This window comes from Citrus clementina, unplaced genomic scaffold (assembly GCF_000493195.1).
Source record: "Citrus clementina cultivar Clemenules unplaced genomic scaffold, Citrus_clementina_v1.0 scaffold_6, whole genome shotgun sequence".
In the NCBI taxonomy this organism is placed as follows: domain Eukaryota; kingdom Viridiplantae; phylum Streptophyta; class Magnoliopsida; order Sapindales; family Rutaceae; genus Citrus; species Citrus x clementina.
The window spans coordinates 15,203,028-15,228,805 of NW_006262139.1; the positions used below are offsets into that span (position 1 = coordinate 15,203,028).

At 36.0% G+C, this 25,778-nt stretch overlaps 4 protein-coding genes across 6 annotated transcripts; 2 read left to right on the forward strand and 2 right to left on the reverse strand.

The window, feature by feature from the left end:
* Positions 1-4,998: 4,998 nt before the first annotated feature.
* On the forward strand, positions 4,999-7,726 carry LOC18038765. 2 transcript variants are annotated; one of them, XM_006429173.2, is made up of 5 exons: positions 4,999-5,594; positions 5,702-6,052; positions 6,147-6,495; positions 6,598-6,708; positions 6,807-7,726. In XM_006429173.2, the coding sequence occupies exons 1-5, from the start codon at positions 5,244-5,246 to the stop codon at positions 6,920-6,922; spliced, it is 1,278 nt and encodes a 425-aa protein (XP_006429236.1). In that variant the 5' UTR covers positions 4,999-5,243; the 3' UTR covers positions 6,923-7,726. The 2 variants fall into 2 exon arrangements, with proteins under 2 accessions (XP_006429236.1, XP_006429237.1); XM_006429174.2 differs by having other exon boundaries at positions 6,622-6,708.
* Positions 7,727-11,574: 3,848 nt separating this feature from the next.
* Positions 11,575-19,110, forward strand: LOC18038766 (peptidyl-prolyl cis-trans isomerase PASTICCINO1). Of its 2 annotated transcripts, XM_006429175.2 has the most exons (21): positions 11,575-11,676; positions 11,896-12,006; positions 12,100-12,184; positions 12,380-12,449; positions 12,688-12,785; positions 13,061-13,183; positions 13,511-13,543; positions 13,802-13,860; positions 13,949-14,033; positions 14,274-14,432; positions 15,008-15,065; positions 15,493-15,641; positions 15,838-15,935; positions 16,044-16,113; positions 16,385-16,444; positions 16,679-16,735; positions 17,221-17,289; positions 17,424-17,501; positions 18,183-18,284; positions 18,513-18,584; positions 18,678-19,110. In XM_006429175.2, the coding sequence occupies exons 2-21, from the start codon at positions 11,942-11,944 to the stop codon at positions 18,948-18,950; spliced, it is 1,863 nt and encodes a 620-aa protein (XP_006429238.1). In that variant the 5' UTR covers positions 11,575-11,676; positions 11,896-11,941; the 3' UTR covers positions 18,951-19,110. The 2 variants fall into 2 exon arrangements, with proteins under 2 accessions (XP_006429238.1, XP_024038158.1); XM_024182390.1 differs by lacking the exons at positions 11,575-11,676; positions 11,896-12,006; positions 12,100-12,184; positions 12,380-12,449; positions 12,688-12,785 and adding an exon at positions 12,838-12,948.
* A 25-nt stretch (positions 19,111-19,135) lies between these two features.
* LOC18038379 (copper transporter 6) lies at positions 19,136-20,038 on the reverse strand (the record flags this gene model as incomplete). The annotated part of the gene is made up of 1 exon (XM_024182578.1): positions 19,136-20,038. A coding segment is annotated over one exon (657 nt), but the record flags the coding sequence as incomplete, so codon positions are not given.
* A 592-nt stretch (positions 20,039-20,630) lies between these two features.
* On the reverse strand, positions 20,631-22,114 carry LOC18038690 (copper transporter 6). The gene is made up of 2 exons (XM_006429177.2): positions 21,462-22,114; positions 20,631-20,731 (listed from the first exon to the last, which is right to left on the reverse strand). The coding sequence occupies exons 1-2, from the start codon at positions 21,877-21,879 to the stop codon at positions 20,631-20,633; spliced, it is 519 nt and encodes a 172-aa protein (XP_006429240.2). The 5' UTR covers positions 21,880-22,114.
* Positions 22,115-25,778: the final 3,664 nt, after the last annotated feature.

The window sequence follows — 25,778 nt, forward strand, 5'->3', positions numbered from 1 at the left end:
CAAAATTTCTACTGTTTGGACCCCCATTTTAGGCTGGGGAAATCACTAAGATCAAATTTGTGGCCACTAAAGAAATTTCAAAAAGGATAAAAAAAAAAAAAAAAAAAACTAGGGGCGTCTCACGTTTTGTTCTAGTCTAAGATATGAAATTGACAATTAATTATTCCTCTTTCGGCGGGAAAATTAGAAGCAACCATTTGGGCTTTAATATCATATGCTGTTGCACGAAATGAAATAAAGTTTTGATTTCCTTTTTCACCGCTCATTTAAATATTTTAATAATTCTTACTGTACCTCTATTTTTTTAAATTTGACAGTTATTTTTAATAAAATTATTTAAAATATAATTAAATATCATAAATGCACCTTATCTTAAATTGAAGAAGAATTAAATAACATAAAATGTTAATCTAATAATTAATATTTACATTTAAAATTCTTAATTAAAAATAATTACACAATAATCTCATTAATTAACTTATAAAATAAATTTAATTTATCATCATTAAATAATATTTAAAATATGAAATTTTAAATTTATCTTTTGATTGTTAAAATAAAATATTAAATTAACGAATTTAAATGCGTAATAAAAATTATCAAAACATTTAGGAACACGGTGAAAAATGTCCAAGAGTAGGCCGGAATTAACCCTTTCCTTTTTGCTTTTTCAATTTTTTTTTTTTTAAAACTGAAGCAATTTAAACAGAAAAAGGGTTCATGGCCAGCACGCCGCCCGACGTGAAACTCATAATCTCACGCGCTAATGATGAAGGGAATTCACACGACATGATCTTCGCAAATGATGGTTCGTGATTAGCGGCTGTGAACGCGAGTACAGGAAGTTTACAACTTTATTGATCTGAGATGTACGACCTCTGTGCTGTCCCTATCCACAGGTGAGCACGTCGACAGCACGTGCCTCCACAATTTGCCAAATTCATGGAACTTAATAAGATATTCTATTTTGTCTGTGTGCCTGTAATTGTTGATTAAATGGAATTTATAAATGGTGTTGCGTCCACACAACTGACACGAGAGAGAGGCGCCGTCCCACGCCGGCGAAATGGCAGTTTGAAACTGGAAAAAAGACACGCCGTACTGATGTCTAACGAAAATGACGGCCGTTAAAACAAACGGAAGGTGCCAGGGGTTTGACCAACGATAGATAGACATTTTTTTTTTTTTGAATTCAGGTACACACATATTTAAGAATGGTAAAATCCTCCACGGATTTAGAGTTTCCCGGAGTCCCACTCCAAATAGAAAAAATTTTAAATAATTTTTGAGGAATGAGGTAGAGAGTGAAAGAAAAATAATCATCAAATTCTTCATGAGGTGGGGTTTAATTTTGTACTCCTCACCCCACCCCCACCCCCACCCCCACCCCCACCCACACCCAAATCCCCATTAAATATAAATATATTTTTAATTCTTATTTAATAATTGTTATTTTTTTAATTATAATGTCAATTAATAATTTTTTTTAATTTTTATGCAATATAAACAAGATATGAATGAAAGAAAATTCTATAATATTTTTCAACTCTGAAACATTGTTATATTTTCTTTTCTCTTTTAAGGTGCTACACTTTTTAAATATTTTTCACTTTTAATATCATTTTAAGATATTATTTCAAACTTTTAGATTTTTTTAAAAGAATTTAAATACTTTATAATATGATGATGATTTTATTTTAATTCTCTAATTTTTAACTTACTAAAATAATATATTTATAAAATAAATAAATGAGGAATGGGGTGGGGATGAGAAAATCATTCCCCACATGGGGATTCTCCATCCCCACCCCACTAAATTTATTGGAGAATGGAGTGGGGAATGGAGGTAAAAATTTCTAACGGGATGAGGAATGAGGGGTAGGCCTCCCCACCCCCACCCCACCCCACCCCATTGCCATCCCTACACAGATTGTTACTGATATTATATCAGACATTACAATTACATTATTTACAATCGTACTAAACAACTTAGACCACCGTCATACATTAACCCACTGAAGTACTTACCCAAATATTTTAAACTCTCTCTAATATTCGAGGGGTGCCTACTCCACTCACATTTTGTAAGGAAAGTATTGTCTCCACTCAATTAGTTAATAATTGAGAAAGAACTGAAACTAACTTCTATAATTCTCTGATGGAGACTCGAACCCTTGCACTCAATATTGTAAGTGCAAGGTTCGACAAATAGATAATTAAGCTGCCGAATCAATCATCATTCATAAAGGGAAATGCTTGGTGTAGGCAGGGGAGAAATACGAGAGAGAAAAAAAAAAAGGAGATGAAGAATGGGTGATTAGTTAGTAGATAATTTTTTTTCATACTTAGTACTACTCTTCATAAATTCTGTATTGCTGCTACGTCAAAACGTCATTCCGTTTCGCCCTCTTTTGCTACTTCATTGTTTTATTTTCAAAAATGTAAATTATAAGATTATAATAATTTAAAAAAAGCATTAAATTACAAACTCCGTACCGGGATGGGTTAAATTCTTTCCGCATGATTATTTTGTTAAACATGGAAATGGGAGTTGGCTTAATTAAATTAAAAAGCGCTCAAAATTATTGAAAATAAATTTCCTCGTGGCAACTTTGCATGTTTTATGTGATGGGTATATTAATGGACGGGTCATCTTATGATGATGAGGAAAGTAACCATCTCGTGAACTATCTAGGAAATGCATGCAAGTTAGATGATCAAAATTATTGTAATCTAGTTGACCACAATGGAAAATAAAATTGTCAAGTAAAATCCCAACATAGTAGTCTAATAGTAGACACTAACATCTTGTGATGTTTTTATTTGTATCATTTTTATTTTCTTTTAAGTGGAATTAGAGCTATATTTAACTCAACAACGTTGTTATTATCATAAAAGAAAAGTAAAATGAGGGACACAAACTCATTCCACAATTATTGTGTTGAGTTGTATCTCACGTTAGATAGTAAAGACGAGTTACTTGAATTTATAAGTAGGATATGTTATTTTACCTAATAGGTTAGTCTTTTGGATTGAATACTTAAAAATACTGAGTAAGTCTTCCAACGAGTGACATCAAACTAATTCTTAATAGATAGAATGTGGTAGTGGAACAATTCAAGTATATAGGACGAAAGAACCAAGGTTCGGTAGTGGTTACATCAAATGGAGAATTATTGGGTTGTGTCTCACACTGACTATTAAGTAAGAGTTCCTCTATTGGTTAGTAAAAAAAAGTTACTTAAATTTATAAATAGAATATATTATTCTATTCAATAAATTAGTATTTTGAATTGAATACTTAAAAATACTAGGTCGGGTCTCTCGACATATTGTGCATAAACTAATATGTTATTAACTATTAGTTAAATGATTGTCACGTGAGTTGCATGCTTTTTTTAATTAATTATATTAAAAATTTATATTTTCTTTTAATCAATAATTTAATTACATATCAGTTTATATAAATAAATAATTTGATCGGCTTTTTTTTTTAAATTTGTTACCGGTGCAGGAATTACCCGTCCCATCCACAATCAAAGAGGAACCACTTGCAATCATAATTGAGAATGATTAGGTGACAACACACCGATGAGAAAAGCATAAGCTTTTTCCCAATCTACAAAAATTTAATTGTAATTTGACCATAAATCGGTGTCAACGATCATGCGAGTTTTAACGAACTCCATTACAACCTTAGTGCGGACATTTCCTTTTTAATTTTAAAGCTAAAATGCCAACAATTGAAATCTACTCATTTCATACTGTTTCAAAAAATTTCACTAGTTTAATTAATTAGCATCCGCAAAAATGTGATCGGGTTAACACAATTTATTTCTTTATACTTGTTTCTCTCTACATTGAAAATGTACGATGTCTTAAAGTAAATCAAATTTAGAAAAAGGATGGAATCCTTATTTATTTATTTTTTGATAAAAACAATTGCATGGTGAAATATTTCATTTTGATTGGCATGTTTGCCATGGTATCCCTAATAAGGTAAAATTACGGACTCATTGAATACCCAAAGACTGTAGAACCTTAAAGACAGTAACATAATCCAAACACGACACAATACCTCACACAGGACAGAGTGCTATAGACTGCAAAATATTGACTGCATGTCGGGTTAAAACATGGTCGTCGTCTTTTCGCCAACTTGAGACGACATTTCATACAAAAAGCAAAGCCTGTAGGCAGTAGCGTGTAACGAGTTTACAGTGGTAATTTTACTTTTTTAATACGAAAGACTGAAATTGCTTCGAGTCCCCAGCGGTTCTCATTGGTCGTAAAAAAAAGATCTTCTGCTCCAAAGCCGATATCGCCTCAGGCTTTAGCTGAAAATGGATGTCCTTACTGCCTTTCACCAAATAGACCTTCTTTGTTCAGAGAACTCATTGAATGCGAGCCAGGGATTTAGGTCTGTTTGGCACTCCGTCACCAACTATTCAGAACGTGAACTAAGCAAAACCAAGGGCAAATTTGTCTAAGAATTTAAAATTAATTACTTACTTGCAAAGGATAGTGTCCCCGGGGGTGCCAAGTGGAATGCCAATAAGGGCAAATGTCTGTCCGTTGAAACGGAAAAAAACGAACGAGAGAAGAGAGTGTGGTGTGCCCCACCTCTCGTGAGAGATTTTGTTTAGCCACTAAGTCACCACCTCCCCCCACTCACTCACAAGTCACAACTCACAACTCAAAAGCAAAAACCGTAAAACTGTTTTTTTTTTTAAAAAATGATTTTCGGAAAAAAAAATTCCTGGCCCCACCTCACAATCACATGCTTGCCGAGTGCCTCTACCTTATCTCGGCCCCAGTCCTCTGGTGTCTAATATCTTACCTGGCTGCAACTCGTCATGGCCCCCACTTCTGACACACGCCCATCTCCACCGTCGATCTCGTAATACCCTAAGCGTGTGTCTCACCTCCTCCTCCTCCCTCGCGAGTGAAAAGTACGTAACCCACCTTTTTCTTTCCTCTACAAATACTAACTTCTCTTCGCATAATTGCATTTCCCCTCCCCCTCTCCGTTTTCTATTATAACAAACAGCAATTAAACGCGCACACAAAGCTCGGTTTATTTTTTCCTCTAATCTTTAGCGCGTTGGCAGGGGGCCCTGAGACTGAGCATCCAGCAAACAAATCTGAGGCAAACCTATTATTAAATCTTGCACAAGCAACAAAGCCCATTAGGCCTGTGTCATCAAAACCACTCTCAAATCTCGAGCAGCAGCGGTAACAACATGGCTCAGAGTTTAGACGACGGTGAGTTTTGGCTGCCGCCTCAGTTCCTCACTGACGACGACATACTTATGGACTTGAGTATGACTAATAACAGCAACATCCAGAAAAGCAGCAACAACAAAGAGGGATTTGACTTGGAGGCTGACGCTACCAAGTCTTTGTTCCCTTTTGAGTTCCCTTACGGGTTTGGAGCCTTCGGCCACTCTTCTTCGGATCTTAGCTCTCCGGTTGAGTCGGTGGTGGGTTCTACGGAAACCGAGAGTGATGAGGAAGATTACATCGCCGGCTTGACTCGCCAAATAGCTCACTCAACTCTCGAAGACGACGCTTTTGCCGCTGACAAAACTAAGGTACCAATCATTATAATATATACTCTCTAATAAACTGAAATACTGTGTTTTATTTTTTATTTTTTTCTTTGCTTTCGCGTTTTTCTCATCTTTGGCTTGGTATTTAGGCTCGGTTTGTGTCGGGCTCGCCGCAGTCGACGCTGTGTACGGTGGGACGTGGTTGCGGATGCAGGCAGGGCTCGAGCAGGGGAAGCCCCGGCTGTCAATCGCAAGTCTCGTCGCCTCCGGAAACTTGGGATCTGCTATACGCGGCTGCAGGGGAAGTAGCAAGGATGAGAATGAACGAAGAATCATACGGGTATCATCAACACAACGGAGGCCTATTGTGTCCACCAAGAAAGCCGTCTGCAATCTCTGTTCCATTAAAGAATCACCACCCAAATCACTTTGACTCTGCTGGTGGTATCTACTCTCGCCAGCACCAGCTCCTTTCTCACCAGAGGTTACAGGCCACTCAAGTAAGAAACCTTCCTGAACGACATCGTAATAAATACTCCCCAGCTTTCCATGTTTGTCTTTTGCTTATTTCTTTTGTTTTTATCTGTTAAACAGTTTCAGCAACTGAAGCAACAGCAGCAGCAGCAGCAGATGATGAAGCAACAACAGGGTTCGTCTGTTTGGGGAGGACCACAACAACAAACGCAGAGCAAGCCAAATGGACTCTACCAAGTTGGTGGAATGAACAGATTGACGAGGAGTAATTCGAACAATGGTCGCTCTCTCGGTTTGTCGCCCTCTGCATGGCCGCCTCTGCAACATGCAGCAACTCAGCAGCAACAAAACGGGTCGGGTATGCGGGCTGTCTTTCTCGGAGCTCCGAGTGCCAAAAGAGAATGTGCCGGCACAGGCGTTTTCTTGCCTCGCCGAATCAACACACCCACTGAGCCTCGCAAGAAGTCAGGTGAATATATCTTCTTTCCCTTCTGTTCAAATTTCAAATCAATTTGCTCTGTTTTATTCCGAGATCTGATCTTGCTTTTTTATTTTTTTCCCCTAATTACAGCGTGTTCCACTGTTTTGCTTCCAGCCAAAGTGGTGCAGGCCTTGAACCTTAATTTTAATGACAAGGGCGCTCCATTTTATCCTCGTTTTGGGAGTTTCATGCCAGAAAGTGGTAAATACAAGTCACTCGTTAGTGTCGCTCATATGTTTTTTTTTTTGTTTTTATTTACTGGGTATTAATTTTTGTTTTTATTCTTGGTGATTATGCAGATTCTGCCGCTTTGAGGTCTCGAAATAGTAATGGGGTTTCCTATCAGAAGCGAAATCTCAGGCCGCAGCAAGCAATGAGTCACGAGATCCGGTTGCCTCAGGAGTGGACATATTGATCCGATTTCACTTCTGGGGTTTACTAATTCTGTTTGTTTCGTGGGAGGTTTTTAGAAAATGGAAAAGGGGGTTTGAAGATTAGAAGAAATTCAAGAAATAAGAAAAGATGATGGGGGTATGCTAGTTTTTGTCGTAGGAATAGAATTTGGTAGCATATATAGTTATATTATAGTGTTCTTTTTAAGAAAATATGATTATTATGATGATGGTTATTAAGAGGTAGTAAGAATTATGAAAATGTTTTTTGGGTTAGAATTAGGGAAAAATAAAGGGATTTTCTACTACTAAGGAAAGTGAATGCTGTAGCAGCTTTTGTTCTTTTTGTTGGGCTCAAGGAAAGAGAGAGAGAGGTGGATGGGAAGGGGAAAAAAATTGAATGTTTTTGGGGAATAGCAAAAATTAGAGAAATTAGTGTTTATTACCTGCATAGCCGATGAGAGAGTGGGTGGCTTGGAACAATGTTTATTATTTTTTCAGGCTTATAGATTGCTCACTCAATACTCATGATGCCAATGCATTATTGCTTGTCATTCTAGGCTTGTTTGTGTCTTTGGAAAATTGTCATTCCAGCCTGTCCACCCACTCGGTTGCCATGAAGTAATAATAAATATAATAAGTTATTATTAATTTTGCACTTCCCCTCATCTTTGTTTTTTTCAGTTATATTTTATTGTGACTGTATTTTTCTGGGTTCAAGTTTTTGCAAGTAATATTATTGCAGTGTTCATACTTCCGAGGAAGTAAAACAGTCCAATGTACGAACAATCAACAAATAATGTTAAATTAGTCCAGCTTTCCGGCTCCGGAAGATTGCACAAGTGTTTCTATTAAAAGTACTTTCCCTTTCCTCGAGGTCCAACAGCTGGATCTTCGGGCTCACGGCCTGTAATTATTATTATTTTACTAAATCAAGTTTAACCTTAAATCAATAATCAATCAACTCGGCCGATAGTACGCAACTCAGTGAGTCACTCCATCGAGTTAAAAAAAGAAAAAAATCTCTTTTGCCTGGGGGAGGAAGTACAATTTTCCTCGCTGTCGATGAGTTCATCAAAGGAGAGTCCTTTATACGTGGCAGGCTTTGAGCTGAGCCTTAATCTTTACTTTTGCGTGAGGCGAGATCTTTTCGGTAACCCCCTTTTTCTTTTTCAAAGGGGGGGACGCAGGAGCGGAGATCTTTTTATTGATTTGACGGATTTTTAATTTCATTCTGAATCTTATCTGGGAAAGTCGGGCTGCCTTAGAATTTGAGAGCGAGGGGTTGCTTTCACCGTGGCCTCACGGTTAATGGCCACACACACGGCACGCACGCGTAGATGCCGGCGAACGTGGTCTCATCGTGGTCCACCACGTCCTTAGCCAAAGCCAAGCACCTTCGGTTACCGAACCCCTCCCCCTCCCCCTCCACATGGTGCGCACCACGCAGCACCCACCTCCCTCCTTGTTTTGTCTCCCACGCGTCCGGACGGCGATTGGGAAACAAAAAATTAGGCTTTTTTTCTTTTCATTTATCCGCGTCGGTTGATGTGCGTGATATGTTTGAGTAGGATATTGGAAGGTCTAGTAAGCGTTTCAAGTGGCGCCGTTTTGTGTGCGGCTATTTGACCGGTCCTCCATTTCTGCTGGGATCACGCCTCTCGTTCATTTATTTTAATGCCACTTGTTGTCTTGCCTCCTCTTCTCGTGCCGCCCATTTCTGTGTTGAAGTCTAAAATAAGGAAAAAAAAAAATTGGCATCAAGTAGACATTCACACGCACCAAAATAAATAATGTTTACACGAAAATTTATAGTAACAGTCAGAAGTTTGAGAACCAACTAGAAATTTAACCAGTTTCTAATTTGAAGCGTTTGTCTTCAAATGGACATAATTAAAAATAAGAAAAAGTACGAAAACCACTTGATATTTTTCTACTATAGACATACGGTATTAATACGCATAAGCAATTAAGCAGCACACATTTATTATTCGACGAAATTGTCAAGCTATCACTGTATGGCATTGTTGCACGACCTGAGCAGCCCGTCGGTCACATTAAATGAGGTCGCATAATTCCTATGCCCTGCGTTTTATGAGATGTCTAACTACAGTTCTGCTTTTACAAAATCTCATCTTTGAACCGGGCGTCGGCAATTAGACTTTGCCTTTATGGGCCTAAATACGGCGCTGGCCAGCATCGGCGGCCGCATGGGTAGATCACCAATAATATATGAATGCGAGTTTTGTTAATTAAATCGGGGCTGTTTGTTCCGTCGTAGGGACGCGGATGACGGATGCTCTAAAAATACTTTTCTAATGAATGCGTCTTAAAATATCCGACGTTTTATTTGGTAGCATGTGCGAGTGTAACTAAAGTTGGGTTTACAAATTCAACGGTTGCTCAACCAACCAACCCAACTAACTGTCGTTTAGTATCTCGTACAAAGAAATTATATATTAAAAAATACAGAGTAGGCAAATTGCTGCTGTTCAAAATTATGTATTGAGATGATGAGTTGATTGTATAAGGTAATGTCGACGACTCTATTAAATGATAGGGAAGTTTAAAATTTCAATAATGTCGCACTGTATTAGCGTACGGTTTTGTTTCCTTACCATATGACATTGTAATAATATTTTGCGTATCAACTGCTCAATGTGGGGGTGTTTGCTAAAATGAGTTTTAAAAGAATGTATAATGAGCCAAATTTAGTTCCTTTGGAGATGGTTGATGGGACAAAAACTTAACGCTATGTTATTTATTATAAGCTAACGTGACCCTGCGGTATTTGGTGATAGGTTTGTTAATGCCTGAGTGACATAAAATCCAATCAATTATCATGGACACGTTTGGACAGAGTCTCTTAATTCATTTATCGAACAGAGCGTGTGAAATCTAATGTTACATGTACTTGATTGTCATTTCACTAGACAACTAAACCACTAGGCTTATATAATAAAGAAGCATGGCCCGGAAGATAAGTTAAGGAATCCTACGGATTGAATTTTGTTCTACATAGTTAAAAGTAAGTTTGTACACACACTTCAATGGACTTTGATTCAATGGGAGAAGTCTTCCACTTACAATGTTAAATGCAAGGGTTCGAGTTTCCATAAAATCATTATGGAAGTTAGTTTCAGTTCTCTCTCAATTATCAACTGATTGGGTGGAAACAGTCTATTCCTTACAAAATATGAGTGGAGTAAGCACCCCTTGAACTGATTGAGTGGAGACAGTCTATCCCTTACGAAATGTGAGTGGAGTACGCACCTCTCGAATATTAGAGAATGTTTAAAGTATAATTGAGTGGAGACAGTCTCTCCCTTACGAAATGCGAGTGAAGTAGGCACCCCTCGAATATTAGAGAATGTTTAAAGTATAATTGAGTGGAGACAGTCTCTCCCTTACGAAATGCGAGTGAAGTAGACACCTCTCAAATATCAGAGAGGGTTTAAACTATTTGGGCAAGTACTTCAGTGGGTTAATGTATGGCGATGGTCCCAATTATTTAGTATGATTGTAAATATTGTAATTGTAATGTCTGATGTAATATCAGTAACAATCTGTGTATAACATAATTAAAAAAAAATCGAATATGATAGAGATGTGGATTTAAATAAAAATTATTAAATTTGACATTTATTAGAAAATAATTATATCTATTACCACTATATGCATAATGTGTTCTACATTTCTAATTAAGATGAGTACTTTTCTATGGATGCTGACAAAATGTAACTGATAATGATTCTACATTGGTCCAAAAATGCAAATGGGATATTATATTTATTTCCTAACTGATTTACTATGCAAATAGGTATATGAGCCATTTTCTAACACAGGTGCCCATATTTTTTAAAATGTAAATTTAAATTTTTATAGCGTTGTAAAAATCTTTTACACACACATTCCAATTAGTAGTAGATAATACGTTATTTGAGATATAAAATTTAATTCTAAATATGTATGTGTAGTACCAATGCAATATTACTAAAATTTGATATATTTTTGCGAAATCAATTACCAGTTATGAGATAAAATTTAGTTACATAGTTGATATTAGGGGTCTTGCTAAGTTATATATGCTTACATCAACCCAAAATTAGTTTTATTACATGACTCAATTGTTGTACGCCGAACAATTAGAGGGTCATGGGAAACTACTTTTGGGTCAATTGTCAGTTACAAATAGCAATTGCCATATTTATAGTGATATATAAATATATAATTATCATTGTCATTTATTAATAGACTTGGTAAGATTAATATATTAATAATGAAATGTTGTAAAATCAATTAATACCTTATCCATAATGATGTAAAAATAAGATATAAAATATGTGTATTCAAGTTTAAACTTTGTAGGTATCACACTATAGATCAAGCCTTGAGAGAACTGATATGATTTTCAAGTATTTTTTTTTTGGGTTAATTATTCATCGAGTTCGAATAAGAGAGGTAGGGGTATCCTACCTCTTAAGAAAAAAAGGGGGGCCAAATTATAGATAAAAGATTCCAAGTTAAACAAGGCGCCAGGCCCAGCCGGCCTACGCCCGTCATATACTCATATGGCGCCAAATCTGCGGACCGGATCAGTAGACACCGGACAGTCGGCCCAATATTTGCAAAGTCAAAAATCAACGGTCTTAAACATCCCTAAGAAATAAACGCTCTGATTTTGACATGCTCTAGAGTCTAGAAGAGTGAAAACAAGGTGACTAGGTGAGCGAGTGAGTCAAGCAGTCACGATTCGTCTTCAACCTCTGATTTTCAGGTAATTGTCATGTTCTCTGCCCTAATTCTCACTTAATTGGGTTGTTGAGCAAACAAAAACAACCAAAAAAAAAAAATGAAACAATTTGATTTCATTTAAAATATAAAATCACATCGTTAGTCATCGATAGTGTTGACCTTAGCTCACTTAGGGTATGTTTAAATCGTACTATTTTTTTTTTCTTAGCTCAATTATTGATGTTAAAATTCTTGTAAGCAGTCCAGTTCTTCGTTAATTTGTAAGCATTCATTTGAGATAACCGGAGATGGCTGTAGAGGATGAAGATATAAATCCACAAAAGAAAAAAGCTCCTTCCGAAGATGACAAGAGGTAACTTCTTTTTTTTTTTAATTCTAATTTATCTTTACTCTAAAATGCTTGTTGATTATTTGATTTAAAAATTGTTGTATTTTTTATAAATAGGAGAATGAAGATTGTGCCGGGGAGTCTGATGAAAGCTGTTATGAGGCCAGGTGGGGGTGATTCAACACCGTCAGATGGTGATCAGGTTAATCTTTTGGTGACAGAACTTTAGTTATTTATAATTTATAAATCACATTCTTGTTCCTTTGGTTGTAAAAAGATACACAACCTGGAAATGGATGGATTGAATTGTTGCACTTAGTGCTGGAATGACTTTGTTATTTTAGGATCAAGTAGAGAAGTCAGTACTGAATTCTTAGTTGTGCATTATGTTTTTCAGGTTGCCTATCATTGCACAGTTCGGACACTAGATGGTGTTATTGTTGAGTCTACAAGATCAGAATATGGAGGTGATTACTACAAATCCATAATCCTGCCTTAAATTCAAGTTATTTCAATATTTTCCCCTTCAGTTACCTTGTTATATATTTATTGAAATTGTATAGGAGATTTAGTATATTTGCTATAATAGATGATAGCGGGAATACCTGATTTGTATGTACTGGCAGAAACAACCCATTTCTTTGTAAAATTTTGTTTTGGTAATATGGTTAATTGGATTGAATGAATATTTACTTTACATGACAGGCAAGGGAATTCCGATAAGACATGTTTTGGGCAAAAGCAAGATTTTATTGGGGTTGCTGGAAGGAATTCCTACAATGTTGAAGGGTGAAGTGTCAATGGTATTCCTTGAGTTTCCTAGACTTGGCTCTTTTTCTTTTATGCATGTGTTTGGAACAAGGAAAGAAAAATTTGCAAGGAGAGGTAACTTGGAAGCAAGAAATTTACAAGAACCACAGTAATCTATTTTTGAAGTTATTCATGAAGGAATCGTTTGGTATTTATGTACGAAACAATTTTTCATATCATTAGTTGGCATATTTAATTGGTAGTGGAAGGACAGTACAACTTATCTGTTCATTATTTGAGTGCTAAGTTTTTGTTATGCTGGTTCCAGTTTAAGATGAAGCCTCAAATGCACTATGGTGAGGATGATTGTCCAGTTGCAGCTCCCAGTACCTTTCCAAAAGATGAAGAACTTCATTTTGAGATTGAGATGATAGATTTTGCTAAAGCCAAGGCAAGATATAAAATTTGATATCTCTTTTTTTTTTTTTTTTTTTTTTTTTTTTTTTTGGGGTTATGAATTTTCTGCATTGTTGAGCCATGAGGTTGTTGCCATGTTTCTTCTTTTTATTAGAATTTATTCAAGATCTCTGGATGTAAGATGGGCTTTTCATAGTTACAAGGGTTATTTGTCATGTCAATTCCGCATATGTTTTTCAATTGCTGCTCTATGAATATTTCCTTAAAAAATTTTAGGATGTACATCAGGTATCATGAATTAAGTCTCTTTTTCAACCTCTCTCTTTTTCTAACATTGGAATTTAATTGTATTTATTTTCAGATCATAGCTGATGATTTTGGAGTGGTAAAGAAGGTACCGAATTTATAAGATTTGTTGCATAATTTATTAATTTAGATACATAGTCCAACAGTTGCATGTGGAGTATCTTTCATGGATTTTCAAATGCTTTGAAATGATGAGATTTCTTATTAGTTCATCATTGTGGATCTCATACGGTTAGTTTTCTGCTCTGCCGGATGCTGGCTGCTAGGTTGCAGATATTTACATCTCTCTACTCTTTGTCTTATATCCAAAACATATTTCATTGTTAATTTTTACTAATTTGGATAGGTAATAAACGAAGGGCAAGGTTGGGAGACACCAAGGGCACCTTATGAAGTAAAAGCATGGTAGAAACTTCTTCTTGATCGTTTATACCTCTTCCTCTTTGTTTACTTTTGGAAGGCATGAAATTTTCTGAGATATATATTGTCTCAGGATTTCTGCTAAGACAGGTGATGGGAAATTGATTCTTTCTCATAGAGAAGGAGAACCGTATTTTTTTACTTTTGGAAAATCGGAGGTTTGCATTTCTCACTTCAAATTATCTTTTCATTTTTTATCTGCTACCGGTGCTATCCATTATTATTTCTGGAGCCATTTTACATTCCCACTTTACTGGGTTGTTGAGCTCAGAAAACCATAAATGAACATTTAATGGAAATATGAATCTAGTCAAAGTTAGGATATTCAATGTAGCTCTTGCCCTTTTATTTGTAATTTTCAACCATGCACTTCTTGATATGGTCATTATACATACTAGGTACCTAAGGGCCTAGAGATGGGAATAGGAACAATGACACGGGAAGAGAAAGCGGTAATCTATGTTACAAGTCAGTACTTAACTCCATCTCCTCTCATGCCTGTGGTAGAAGGTTATGACGAAGTTCATTTTGAAGTGGAGCTTGTTCATTTGATTCAGGTATGTAAACCCCTCCCAAGCAGTACTTTTGTGTTTGTTTCAATTTAGCCTGTGAACATCACTATGACAGAGGCCTTTTGGCAGGCAAGCTGTTAGCATTTAAATGATTCCATGCAGTGATTTTGAGATAAACTTTATTCACTTATAACTTCCAATGCATGTCATATTATTCTGTTTGAAGTCATACTGCCTGGACTGAACTGATTTTCCTGTTTTATTTTGTCGTACTTAATCTTTCATCTGAAGATATCAACCGCTATTAGTCTAACCCAGTATTGTTTGTTTGCCCTCTAGACTGTATATTTCACCTGTTCTGTCAATTTGGTTAGTAGACTACTTGTTTGGTGGATGAATTAATGAATTAATGCAAACTGCACCCATGCTAGTATGTTGGAGATCATAGATTAATAAGCTGCAACACCTGTGACTTTGCACATTCACAAAAAGAGAACTGAAGTTTGAGTGGGCTTTTTATTCATGTCTTTAGTCATAGACAAGAGTATCAATTCTGTCACATATGTTTCAGTTGCCAAGCTTGTGAGTGTGATTGAACTCTCAATCTTTGGAATTGACAGGTACGAGATATGCTTGGTGATGGACGCCTTATAAAACGCCGAATTCGTGATGGAAAAGGTGTGTTTCAGTATTTCATTTACTGTCAGGCATCAGCACAAAACTAGATATTTTTGCTTTCTGTCAGCTGGTCAATTTTTAATGTTTCAAGACTTTGGTGTACGGTAGGAAGGCAATAATGATGCCTTAGGAAGATCATAAGGATTGGAATTTATGTTCAAGACATCATTAGTTTTGAATTCTGAGCTGCTCATTTTTTTTATCAAAACCAATTTAACTGTTCAATATGTAAGGGTCTAAATTTGCACTCCTTTTTTTTTTTTGGGTGTTGGGGGGAGAGGGGGGGTTAATCTCTATTTCATCTCATCGTTTTTCATCTTTTAGCCTATTACGTTTCTTCTTTATGCATTGGAGATATGTCTTAATATATGTTTGTAGATTGTTAATCATGAAGTCTCATGATCCTCTTTATCTTTTTGGATATTAGGAGAGTTTCCAATGGATTGTCCCCTTCATGATAGTCTACTTTGTGTCCATTACAAGGGAATGCTTCTTAATGAAGAAAAGAAGGTCTTCTATGATACCCGAGTTGATAATGATGGTCAGCCTTTGGAGTTCAGTTCTGGAGAGGGGCTGGTGAGTTATCCATCTTAAAGGTTGAAAAATCCAAGTGAAGCTCAATTTTTTAAATTTAATTTGTAGAATTTAGTGGGGATATATACCAAATTGGTGTATCAATGTTAATTATTCTTGGCCTTGTTGAGCAGAAACTTTGATTTTGATGTTTTTTTGCTGCATTTTTAATTCCGTGGGGCTCTGTTTTGTGTTATAGGTGCCTGAGGGATTTGAAATGTGCGTTCGCTTGATGCTGCCGGGAGAGATAGCTCTTGTCACATGCCCTCCTGATTATGCTTATGACAAATTTCTGAGGTTATAATTCGATTCCAGTTGATCCTCGATCTAATGGAACTTGTAATCATTTTTTTCTTCGTCCCCATACCATGTTATTTTTATATTTTTTCCCCTCCCATAAATTAGGCCAGCTAATGTTCCTGAAGGTGCTCATATTCAATGGGAGATTGAACTTCTTGGTTTTGAGAAGCCGAAGGTAATCAGCTACTTATATTCCAGTGTTTCGTATATGGAAAATGCTTTTGAGAATAGAAAGGTTAAAAAGAATCGCTCTAATTGGTATGAGTACTAATTAGGACTAGATTGAATTATGATTGCTTTGATAATACTCTTTTGCCTTGTCTATAAAGCTTAGATGTATTACGTTGTGACTGAGATTTTATCTTTACTGGCTTTAACATCTCTACCCATGTTAACTTCATTGAAATAAACACTTTTTTGATGAATGATTTAAATCTTTATGTCAGGACTGGACTGGTTTGAGCTTTGATGGTATAATGGATGAAGCAGAAAAGATTAGAGTCACGGTATGTACTTTAGGACCATTTATCTACTTTATGATGATCTCAGATTGCTCGACATATGTATGACAATTTTGTGTATGTTGTATGTGTGTGTGCATTTTAATTCTTGTAGAGGAGTTTCAATGTTACAAATTGGTGAGTCTGTCTTAACTTTATTTGTGCCATACATGCTGAAGTTGGAGGCAGTAATGGTTGGTTTGCAAATTTTGAGACGCTGATGTTACTATTTATCTTCAGGGTAATAGGCTTTTCAAAGAAGGGAAGTTTGAACTTGCAAAGGCAAAGTATGAGAAGGTAATATTTTCAGTCCTGAAAATAGCTTGTGGTTGAGTACTTTTTGGACTCGACTATTCTGTCCCAAGTGTATTTTGTTTAGCATTGTTACATAGTTAGAATTTCAACAAAGTCAACCAGTTCTTTTGGTTGAAGCCATGGACTGCTAGTTCTAGAAATCTGTAACAACATGTCAGTGGGCCGGCACTGTTCTACAACTGAATAATCTGTTTTGCAACAAAGAAAAAATCTTGATTTTTAGTTGTTTACTACTATGGATAGAGAGCGGGTTTTGTTTTCTAGTTATCTTGGTGCTTTTAAAATTGTCTTCTTCTTGATGTTATGACCCAGCTCAAAGATTTCTGATTGCTTCCATAACAAATTTATGATATGTTGATGTTTGTCTATGGTGCAGTAAGTGCATTTTCTATGCAATACAATTATAATATATCTATTTTGCTTTTCATCAAGTTTTTATCTAATGCCACTTGGTGACTACTACACAGGTGCTTCGAGACTTTAATCATGTTAACCCGCAAGACGATGAGGAAGGGAAAGTGTTTGTAGGCAAAAGAGTATGTTTGTTTTCCTCTGTTGATCCTGAGAATATACATCTTTACTCATGTTCGTTGTTATTGAGATGTCTAATCTTTATGCTGCTCTTCTTCCTAATTTGGATCAATTTCGCTCCCTGTTTGATTGTGTGAAGAATTTGTTGCATCTGAATGTAGCTGCATGCTTGCTCAAATTGGGAGAATGCAGAAAGTCCATCGAGGCATGCAATAAGGTGTGTTGTTCTACTTGGATTTCAAGTTGTTTCACCCCTTTCAATCCTGATCTAGCAGTTGCTTTTCTTTGGTTTATCAGTGACCTATTTATCTTATGATTGGCTTAATCTGATAATCATCTATGCTGTCTGTGTTGATACTTTTTGTAGCCGAGATTTGTTGTGATTATATGGAGTTGTTCCAAGATGTTTTCATTCAATTTTTAAACTGAAATATAATATCAGCTGTCAAGTAGCCATAATTGATTGAGTAGCTGGGCCCCCTTGACTGAGATTTAAATTTTCATAACTCTTGAAAGCTTCTTGTCGGATCCTCTGTTCTTGTGGGCTGCCTGAGTGAGTGGTCTCAGGGTCATTCTCAAATGTGGGTACTGAAATGGAATTACAGAGTCTTGGGTAAAGTATGCTGATGTTTACCACCATCATTTAAAATTATCCTACAGTATGCTTGATGTTTACCACCATTGTTTAAAATTATCCTCCATTGCTATTAACATGTGAATGAGATGAATATGGAGTAATTTAGGAAGATTTTACCTTAAACAGTGTATATTACTGTAAACTTGTCAGATGTAGGCTATCTTGTGCTGTTCTGTCAGGATGGTTTGAGTAATTGATCTAGCACTATAGTCTGTTCTTTGAGTTCAAATCTTTAAAGGTACTCCTGGTGGACTTGTGCAGGTCTTAGATGCTAATCCTGCTCATGTAAAGGGTCTCTATCGCCGTGGAATGGCCTACATGGCTCTTGGAGAATTTGAGGAAGCTCAGAGGGATTTCGAAATGGTAATTCTGATATGATATTTTGGAGTTGATAGCTGGATTTACAATATTCTGGGTGCTTCTTGGTGGTAAAATCTTTTGGGTTGTACATGAAATCTGGGATTCGAACCCACTCACATGGGTGGGAACTGGGAAGTGGTTCGGTGGTTATGCATGCAATATTTTATTTAGGGGAAAAAATGATTTCTGATATCCATTTCTAAAATTCTCAATTCAATTGGTTGCTGTTAGATGATGAAAGTTGACAAGTCATCTGAACCTGATGCAACTGCGGCTCTTTCAAAACTAAAGAAGCAGCGGCAGGTGTGTAGAATGGCTACAACCTTTTTCTTTTTTCAGCTAGGCAGGGAGAAGATGCCTATTTTATGTTCTATGTGCCTTTATTTTGATGAGCAGGAAGTTGAAAGTAAGGCTAGAAAACAGTTTAAAGGGCTGTTTGACAAGAAGCCTGGGGAAATTTCTGAAGTAGGTATTGAAAATCAAGGCGAAGATCAAGCTGCAGGCAAAAATGAGAATGATGGTAGTGAACAGGAGTCAGATGGAGTTGAGGCGCAGGAATTTCATGAAGCTGCTGCTGAAGCCCCTCGAAAGGGCTGGTTCTACCGCTTTTGGCCTACCAGTGGAAGACTATTTTCTGCTCTTGGACTTGATAGATGTACCATATTATGACATAAAATATCAAAGATAGGCATCAAACTTATCAAGGTTCGATCTAATTTATTCGCCTCAGAGCATAACCAAGTTGGCTGTTGGCTGAGGAAGGAATAAGGTGGCATTGTAACATTTTGATGTAAACTGAGAAATAAAGTAAAAGGAAAATATTTGTTCTTGACATTCCTCTTTTTTTTTTTCCCCCCAAAAAAAAGAAAAAAAGAATTGTTAAACAAAGAAACACCATTTATTTCCTCTGCGACAAAGTACTTTTACATGGGGAAATTGAATGCTGCTGTATGCATCGAATGCCCTGAACTCCTAAGCAGACACTCTTTTTTTTATCGTTAAACAAATTTCAAGTTCAAGAAGTACAGTTGCATTGTTCATTCATTTGATTCTTTCAATATAATGGAGCATTTGCTGATCACATAGGAGTATACCATGCATCAAACTTTAGAGCTGATGCCGGCAGAGGGCACGGCTGAATCAGCTCGGTTAGCCGCGGCAAGAGCCCGGGCCTTGACTAGCAAGAATCCCGCCCCATGACCAGCAACGGCGACTATGAACACGCCAAGATTAAAGGACATGACAGAAAGCATGACCATGTAAGCTAAAGCCATCCTAACAACATAAACGCAAGCTTGAATCAACAGGGCAGCCATCGAGCTGCTTCCAACAAGCTGCGGAGAGATGGACAAGACTTCAACAGCAAAGCCTAGCAAGAACACAAAGATTAGAGCCAGTATGTACATGCCGAGACTCCTTTCAGGCCAACCTGAGAACAAAACGAGGACATCTTTGCCCCAGTAGAAGGTCATGTGCATCATCATACCCATATCCATTGATGTTGAGTTCATGCTTCCATCCGGCATTGATGATCCTGGAGGCATGTACATGCCACCATCGTGATCATGATCATAGAACATTTTTCCTTTTTCCTGAGAAAAGAGAGAGAATTGGGAGAGTAACTCGAGATGAAATGGTTTATTGGGTGTATCTAAATTAAATAGAAGAGCAGAAACATAGGAGAAAACATTGGAAGGAGATAACGCCGAGGACTGAGAGACAAAACAAGAGAGACACTGTTTGACATTGCTTGAATTTTAAATTAGTTTCACGCTTGTCACAACATTGGTGCTTGAGTCGGCAATAAAAGTAGAAAATGCCGTACAGCTCACCATGCATGCTTTGCTACGATGGCTTGAAAGCTCGACTTAGTGTAATCAAACACATTTATAAATAAGAAAAAAACAGTCTGATAATTAACCATATCATTGTTTTTTTAATAATAAATCTAAAGAACGTCGTCATTGAACAAAAAAAAGTTTTGTATTAAGGAACAGCGTCCAATGGATGCAATGAAAACGATCACGAAAACTATGATTATATATATCATATTAAAATTGGGTCATTATTAGTTTGCCGATCCATCTACGGGCGGTGTTGTTTGATGGAGATGTAAATTTGTCAACGAAGGGTTACCATATATATATATATATGTGTGTGTGTGTGTGTTGCCCACGATTGTCTTAATAAAAATTACAAAATTTTATTATGGCAGTCGAATGACGATAACATAGAAAAGGGCAGAATCATTTAATGCAATCAATTTTTCTTTTTTTTTTTTTTTTTATTTTTAGGGATACCGCATAGGTTGTGGCCTGAGTGCCTCTTTAAAGTATTTGCTCTGAAGCCTCATATGTACATATGGTAGTTGTCTTCACATTTTAAGATAATTTTTATCATCTTTTCCTCTTCTCTTCCTCCCGCATTCCAAGTTTTGTCACCAGCATCCGCTAAAAGGTAAAAGTGGAAATATGAAATCGATAAAAATAAGCTTATATTAAGGCAATTTTAATGGTCAAATACTGGCTCCTTATTTCACCGTGAAAACGTTGCAATTGATTATTAATTGTGCAAATTACTTCTTTATTATTGATGAAAAGAAGGGTTAAATTGATTACACATTAATTGTGCGAACAACTACTATATTATTGTTGTCGTTTCAATTTTTAAAAGTAAAAATTCTTTTATTGTAATTCTAAACTGTAAGTGGGCCTGAAAAGAAGCCCAAGCAGCAAATAGTGTTGTTTGTGAACTGACCGTCTCTGTACTACAAATCTTACATATTACATCATGTACGTGCTTTATATTCCAAGAAGAAAATAATTAAGCATATGTTCGACCCAAAAAATGTTCAATAACATACAATTTAAAAAAAATAATAATGACAAACGACAAAACACATGTTTAAGCATAATCAAGGGAAAATATAATTTAACACTGATATATTAGTCTTTAAAATTTGAAGCACAGCGGATCACTGATTTTCTTTCAAGACTTTTTTTTTTTTTTTTTCCTTATAATCCCAAATCCTCTCGTCTTCCATTTGAATTTCAAGCATTAAAAAAACAAAGAACTGGAAAAGAACAATAATAATATAAAAAAAAAAAGCATGTTCAAGCGGGGGTTAAGTCTAAGACATTAATCGTCACTTAGGAGGAAGAAGATCCGAATCCGACCTACCGGACTTATTAAAGACCACCCGACTGCCAAAGAGCAAGTACCCAACAGCATGCCCGACGACAGCAGCAATAAAAATGCCACCATTAAACGACATGACGGCAAGCACGACCATGTAAGCCAGCCCGACACGCACACCGTGCAACCCAGTCTTGAACAACCCAGCTGCCACGCGGCTAGCCCCCGGCTTCACAATATTGTAGTGACTTAGCCACTCAACAATCACAGCCAGCGAAAATACAAATACCAAGGCCAGTACGTACATGCCGGTGCTCGAACCCGGCCACCCGGGGAACAAAACCTGCGTGTTGTGGCCCCAGAAGAACGTCATGTGCGCAATCCTTTTGCGGTGAACGTGCAACCCCGTTGTGTTCCACGCCTCCGTTGTTACGGGCCTCACTGTATGGTGACGTGAAGCCATCGCTATCGTGGTATCTCGTGTTCTTAGTGATAATTATCTGTTTTGTGTTTGATGTTACACTACGTATTCTTGATAAGGACAGACAGGGGGCTGTTTTGTCTTTTAAGAATTTGATGAAGAAAGATTTGTTCGATCGCTTTACTGCCACGCTCTTTTTAAGGGAGAATTGTAGTATGATGTGTATAACTTACTTTCCAGGTTTTGTATCACCGCACTTTCGGTTCTTGTTCTTGAAGTTTGCTTGCTGTCGTGGTGTTGTCTTTCTCCGGGTACAGGCTTTTAAAGCGGCGAATAATACTTTTTGGTTTGTCAAGAACCATGTACGTGTTACAGGGACGCGTGTGATTGGAATTTTGTTTGTTCTCAAATGTGCCATGATTCGTTTCCAAGTAATTCCCCGAGGGAAAGTGAACTGAGCAGAATATTTAACGCATGCAACTGGCATTTTTGCGGGCCTACACAGAAGGAGTATGAACAAGCCCCACGCAAGAAATTCGGCGTCGAATATTTGTTCGATTGCTGGGCTCGGAGCTCGTATTTATTGTTCAAGTCTCCTTTATGTCTTTGGGCTCGTAGGTGAAGCCAGTACTTGGACCGAAAACGTACGTAAAATGGTTAAATTCTAGAACAATAAATGAATTCAGACTGAAGACTGAATGTCAATCATTTTGTATTTTTGTATTTTTGTATTTGAAATTATCGAATATTAAGGGTGTGTGTTAGTTAATTTATAAAGTCAGTGTTAAATATTTAGAATGATGAGATAAGGTTGAGAGAAACGCCAGCTTATGCTGCCATTTCGCCTCACTTCCTCTCTCAGCGTTTTAGACATTTTTTATTGTTAAAACTTTTTTTAAAAAGTACAAAATGATAAAAAAGCCGAATTTGTTCACATGCATCACTCTCTCTTTGTCTTGACTTTATGCTCACTCTATCCAGATCATCACTCCCTATCACGCTTCCTCACACTCTCTCCGACCTCTATCGGTGGCTCCCCATCACATTTCCTCACTCTCTTCAGCTACCAAACACGGAAGCGTTGCCCGTTTTAGATAGCATAACCCAACCGCTGCCTGTTTATGGTCAGTGATTAAAGAAAAAGAAAAAAAAATTGTTTATTGTACGTTCTTGGATTAATTTTATAAATTTTGGTGGTAATTATTTGATGATAAAGATGAATTTTTGGTTTGGAATATTAATTGTGTGAATATTGTTGGATTTTTTGTTTGGAGTATTAATTGTGTGAAAATTGCTATGAAAATTACTGGATTTTTCATTTGGAATATTAAATGTTTGAAAATTTCTATGAAAATTACTGGATTTTGATTCAATGTGATGCATAAATATGAGTTGGGTGAAAATTTTATTGATCTGTTTAGAAAATGTCTATAGGGTTAATCATTTCATTTCTCTTTTATCTAGCTGCAATATCTACTTACACCAACTCTTAATGTTCATCTAGCACATGTACCCTCATAAATGAGTACTAACCCTCATAACTTGGTATGAAATTATGAATTCAAAAATTGAATTTGGTATTCAATATGTAGAATTTTTTTCTTTCATGTTTTGTATAAGGAGTAGTTTTGAGGTAGATGAACACAAATGAAGATATTTAGTGCAGTTGGCAATGAGTCCAGCTTGAATTAGACACTTCAATCAGGTGGCTTGCCACTAGCATTGTCATTATTAGATTCTTTCGATCCCCTGCTTGATTAGGAAATTCAAAACCATTAACAGGGTTTACTTAGGAGCTGATGACACGATTACAACTTACAAAAGGCAAAGCCAAAAAAAAAATGACAATTTTGCCTCAATCACTAGAACCCTTCATGTATTGACCTTCTACTCTATCATTCTCCATAAAAATATATGTGTGCATTGCATATATCTTCAATGTGAACTAAAGCAATTGACCTCGTTATGTCATTTACAGAAGACAATATTGAAAAGAACTTGGAGTCACCTAAGGAAGTAGCCAATTTGCGAGTTATAATATTTTCTTTATTTCATGTGCATGTGTGCATGCATAGACTTGTTACTAGTAGTTTATTTATTACACATGTTGAAAATATATTATAAGCAGAATTATTTCAACCACATTTTTTTCTATGCATTTTATGACTAGGGGAAGAGTTTGATGTATTATAAGCAGAATTAATTGTTGATACCTAGCAACACTTTATTTTATATTTTGTCTAATGTGAACTCTAAATTTTGTTTGAACTCTTTTTTTTTTTTTTGCAATTAAAATAGTCTATTAATGGCAATATCATCTAGCACAAATGAAACTCAAAATTCATTGCAAATATGTAACAAATATGGTGACCAAATGGAGTTGATAACGTCATGTACTACAAAGAATCCAAATCACAAATTTTGGAAATGTAGAGGATGTAAAAACTTTTAATGGGCAGAAGACGGTAAAATCTAGGAAAGAGAAAATTGACTTGTTAGTGGAGGAAGTTAGGAAGTTGACATTAGAGATTGAGTATTTGTCTATTAAATTTCAATTGTTGCATAAAAAAATTTGAGCATATGCTACAATGTGAAGTGCAGAGACAATTGTTTGACAATAAATTTCGAAGGAGATAGATATCATAATATGATTTCATTAGAATACTTTTGATTGTTATATTATGCTTTATATTCAAATTTTATTTTTAAGTTGTTTCAATTTATAATATCTATTGGAAAAAAAAACCTGTAGACATATATAACAGTATTTTCCCTAGTAAAATAAATTAGTTCATGGGAATATAAAGAAAAATCATAAATTTAATGGGAAACATTCAAGTAAGATAATAGAGAATATGGAAAGAAAACTCAAGAATTAATGCGTCTTCCTCCTCCTCCAAATTGTTCTTGCTACTCTTAGCTTTTGCTCAAGACTTGCGGTTGCTGCTCTATTTATTTTTTTTTCTCTTGGCTTCAATTCTTCTTGTGCGGCTGCCTTCTTGTCTCCTTAATTCTCCCGCAAGTATAGCTTTTATAGTGCTTTTATTGTGCACCCTAAATCCTCACATGGAAAGGAAAGCAAAATCCCAGCCACCACTTTACTTCATGCATGCTTAACTTGTACAATTAATTGGCCAATTTGCAAAGCCAAAGCCCATCACGTGAATCATTCAAATTGCCAATTAATTCTTTAATGCTCCCCCACGTGCTTGCCATATTTGTCTTTTTATTTCTTTCCCTTTTGCTTCCATATTATTTCTATTATACTCCAATTTATTTCCTCTTTAAGCTTCTTTTCTCATGAATATTTCCAATATTCCTACAATGATAAAATATAAAAATTAAGATAAAAATTAATATAATAAAATATAATTTAACATAAAATTAAGTTATAAAAGCATTAAAATAATAGATAAATTATGAGCACATCATACACCTCTTCAAATTGCTTATCCATCTCATATCTTATTAGACATAAAGTTTTTTTTTGCCGAAACACTTTGCATTTGCTTGTCATTCTAATTCAGCTTTCTTTCTTAACGTATTTTCATACTGCTTCACAAACGGCTTCAAATTTATTTTTGAGTTAACAAACTGAACAAAAAATGCATTCATACTTTCATTTCGCTGAGTTGTTGACTTTCCTCCTTAAAAATTGTCTTTCAAATAGTATAGAACCTAACGGTGCCACTTTTTATATAAACCATTTAACCAATCATTATCCCACAAATCATATATCGTGATCATGTCATGCCAAACTTTCTCAAACACAGCGGGGCTCAGTGAATCATAAATAACAGAAAGCAGTGAAAAAATAATATCTTCACGTTCTTTAAAAACCCCTAACTTCTCAGGTACCTTATTCATTATATGCCACAAACATCATTGATGCCTAGTTGTTGGAAAAGCATTCTCGATTGCCTTTTGTATTGTTTTGCCTT

Excerpts from the sequence above, each read along its gene's own strand:
- LOC18038690 (XM_006429177.2), bottom strand. The coding sequence starts at position 21,879 with ATGGCTTCACGTCACCATACAGTGAGGCCCGTAACAACGGAGGCGTGG. Across the intron at positions 20,732-21,461 it reads GGTGGTCTTTAATAAGTCCG|CGGATGCTGGTGACAAAACT; the intron begins GTAGGTCGGATT and ends TTTACCTTTTAG.
- LOC18038765 (XM_006429173.2), top strand. The coding sequence starts at position 5,244 with ATGGCTCAGAGTTTAGACGACGGTGAGTTTTGGCTGCCGCCTCAGTTC. Across the intron at positions 6,496-6,597 it reads TGAGCCTCGCAAGAAGTCAG|CGTGTTCCACTGTTTTGCTT; the intron begins GTGAATATATCT and ends CCCTAATTACAG. Across the intron at positions 6,709-6,806 it reads GAGTTTCATGCCAGAAAGTG|ATTCTGCCGCTTTGAGGTCT; the intron begins GTAAATACAAGT and ends GTGATTATGCAG.
- LOC18038766 (XM_006429175.2), top strand. The coding sequence starts at position 11,942 with ATGGCTGTAGAGGATGAAGATATAAATCCACAAAAGAAAAAAGCTCCT. Across the intron at positions 14,433-15,007 it reads AGCTTGTTCATTTGATTCAG|GTACGAGATATGCTTGGTGA; the intron begins GTATGTAAACCC and ends TGGAATTGACAG. Across the intron at positions 16,736-17,220 it reads CAAAGGCAAAGTATGAGAAG|GTGCTTCGAGACTTTAATCA; the intron begins GTAATATTTTCA and ends ACTACTACACAG.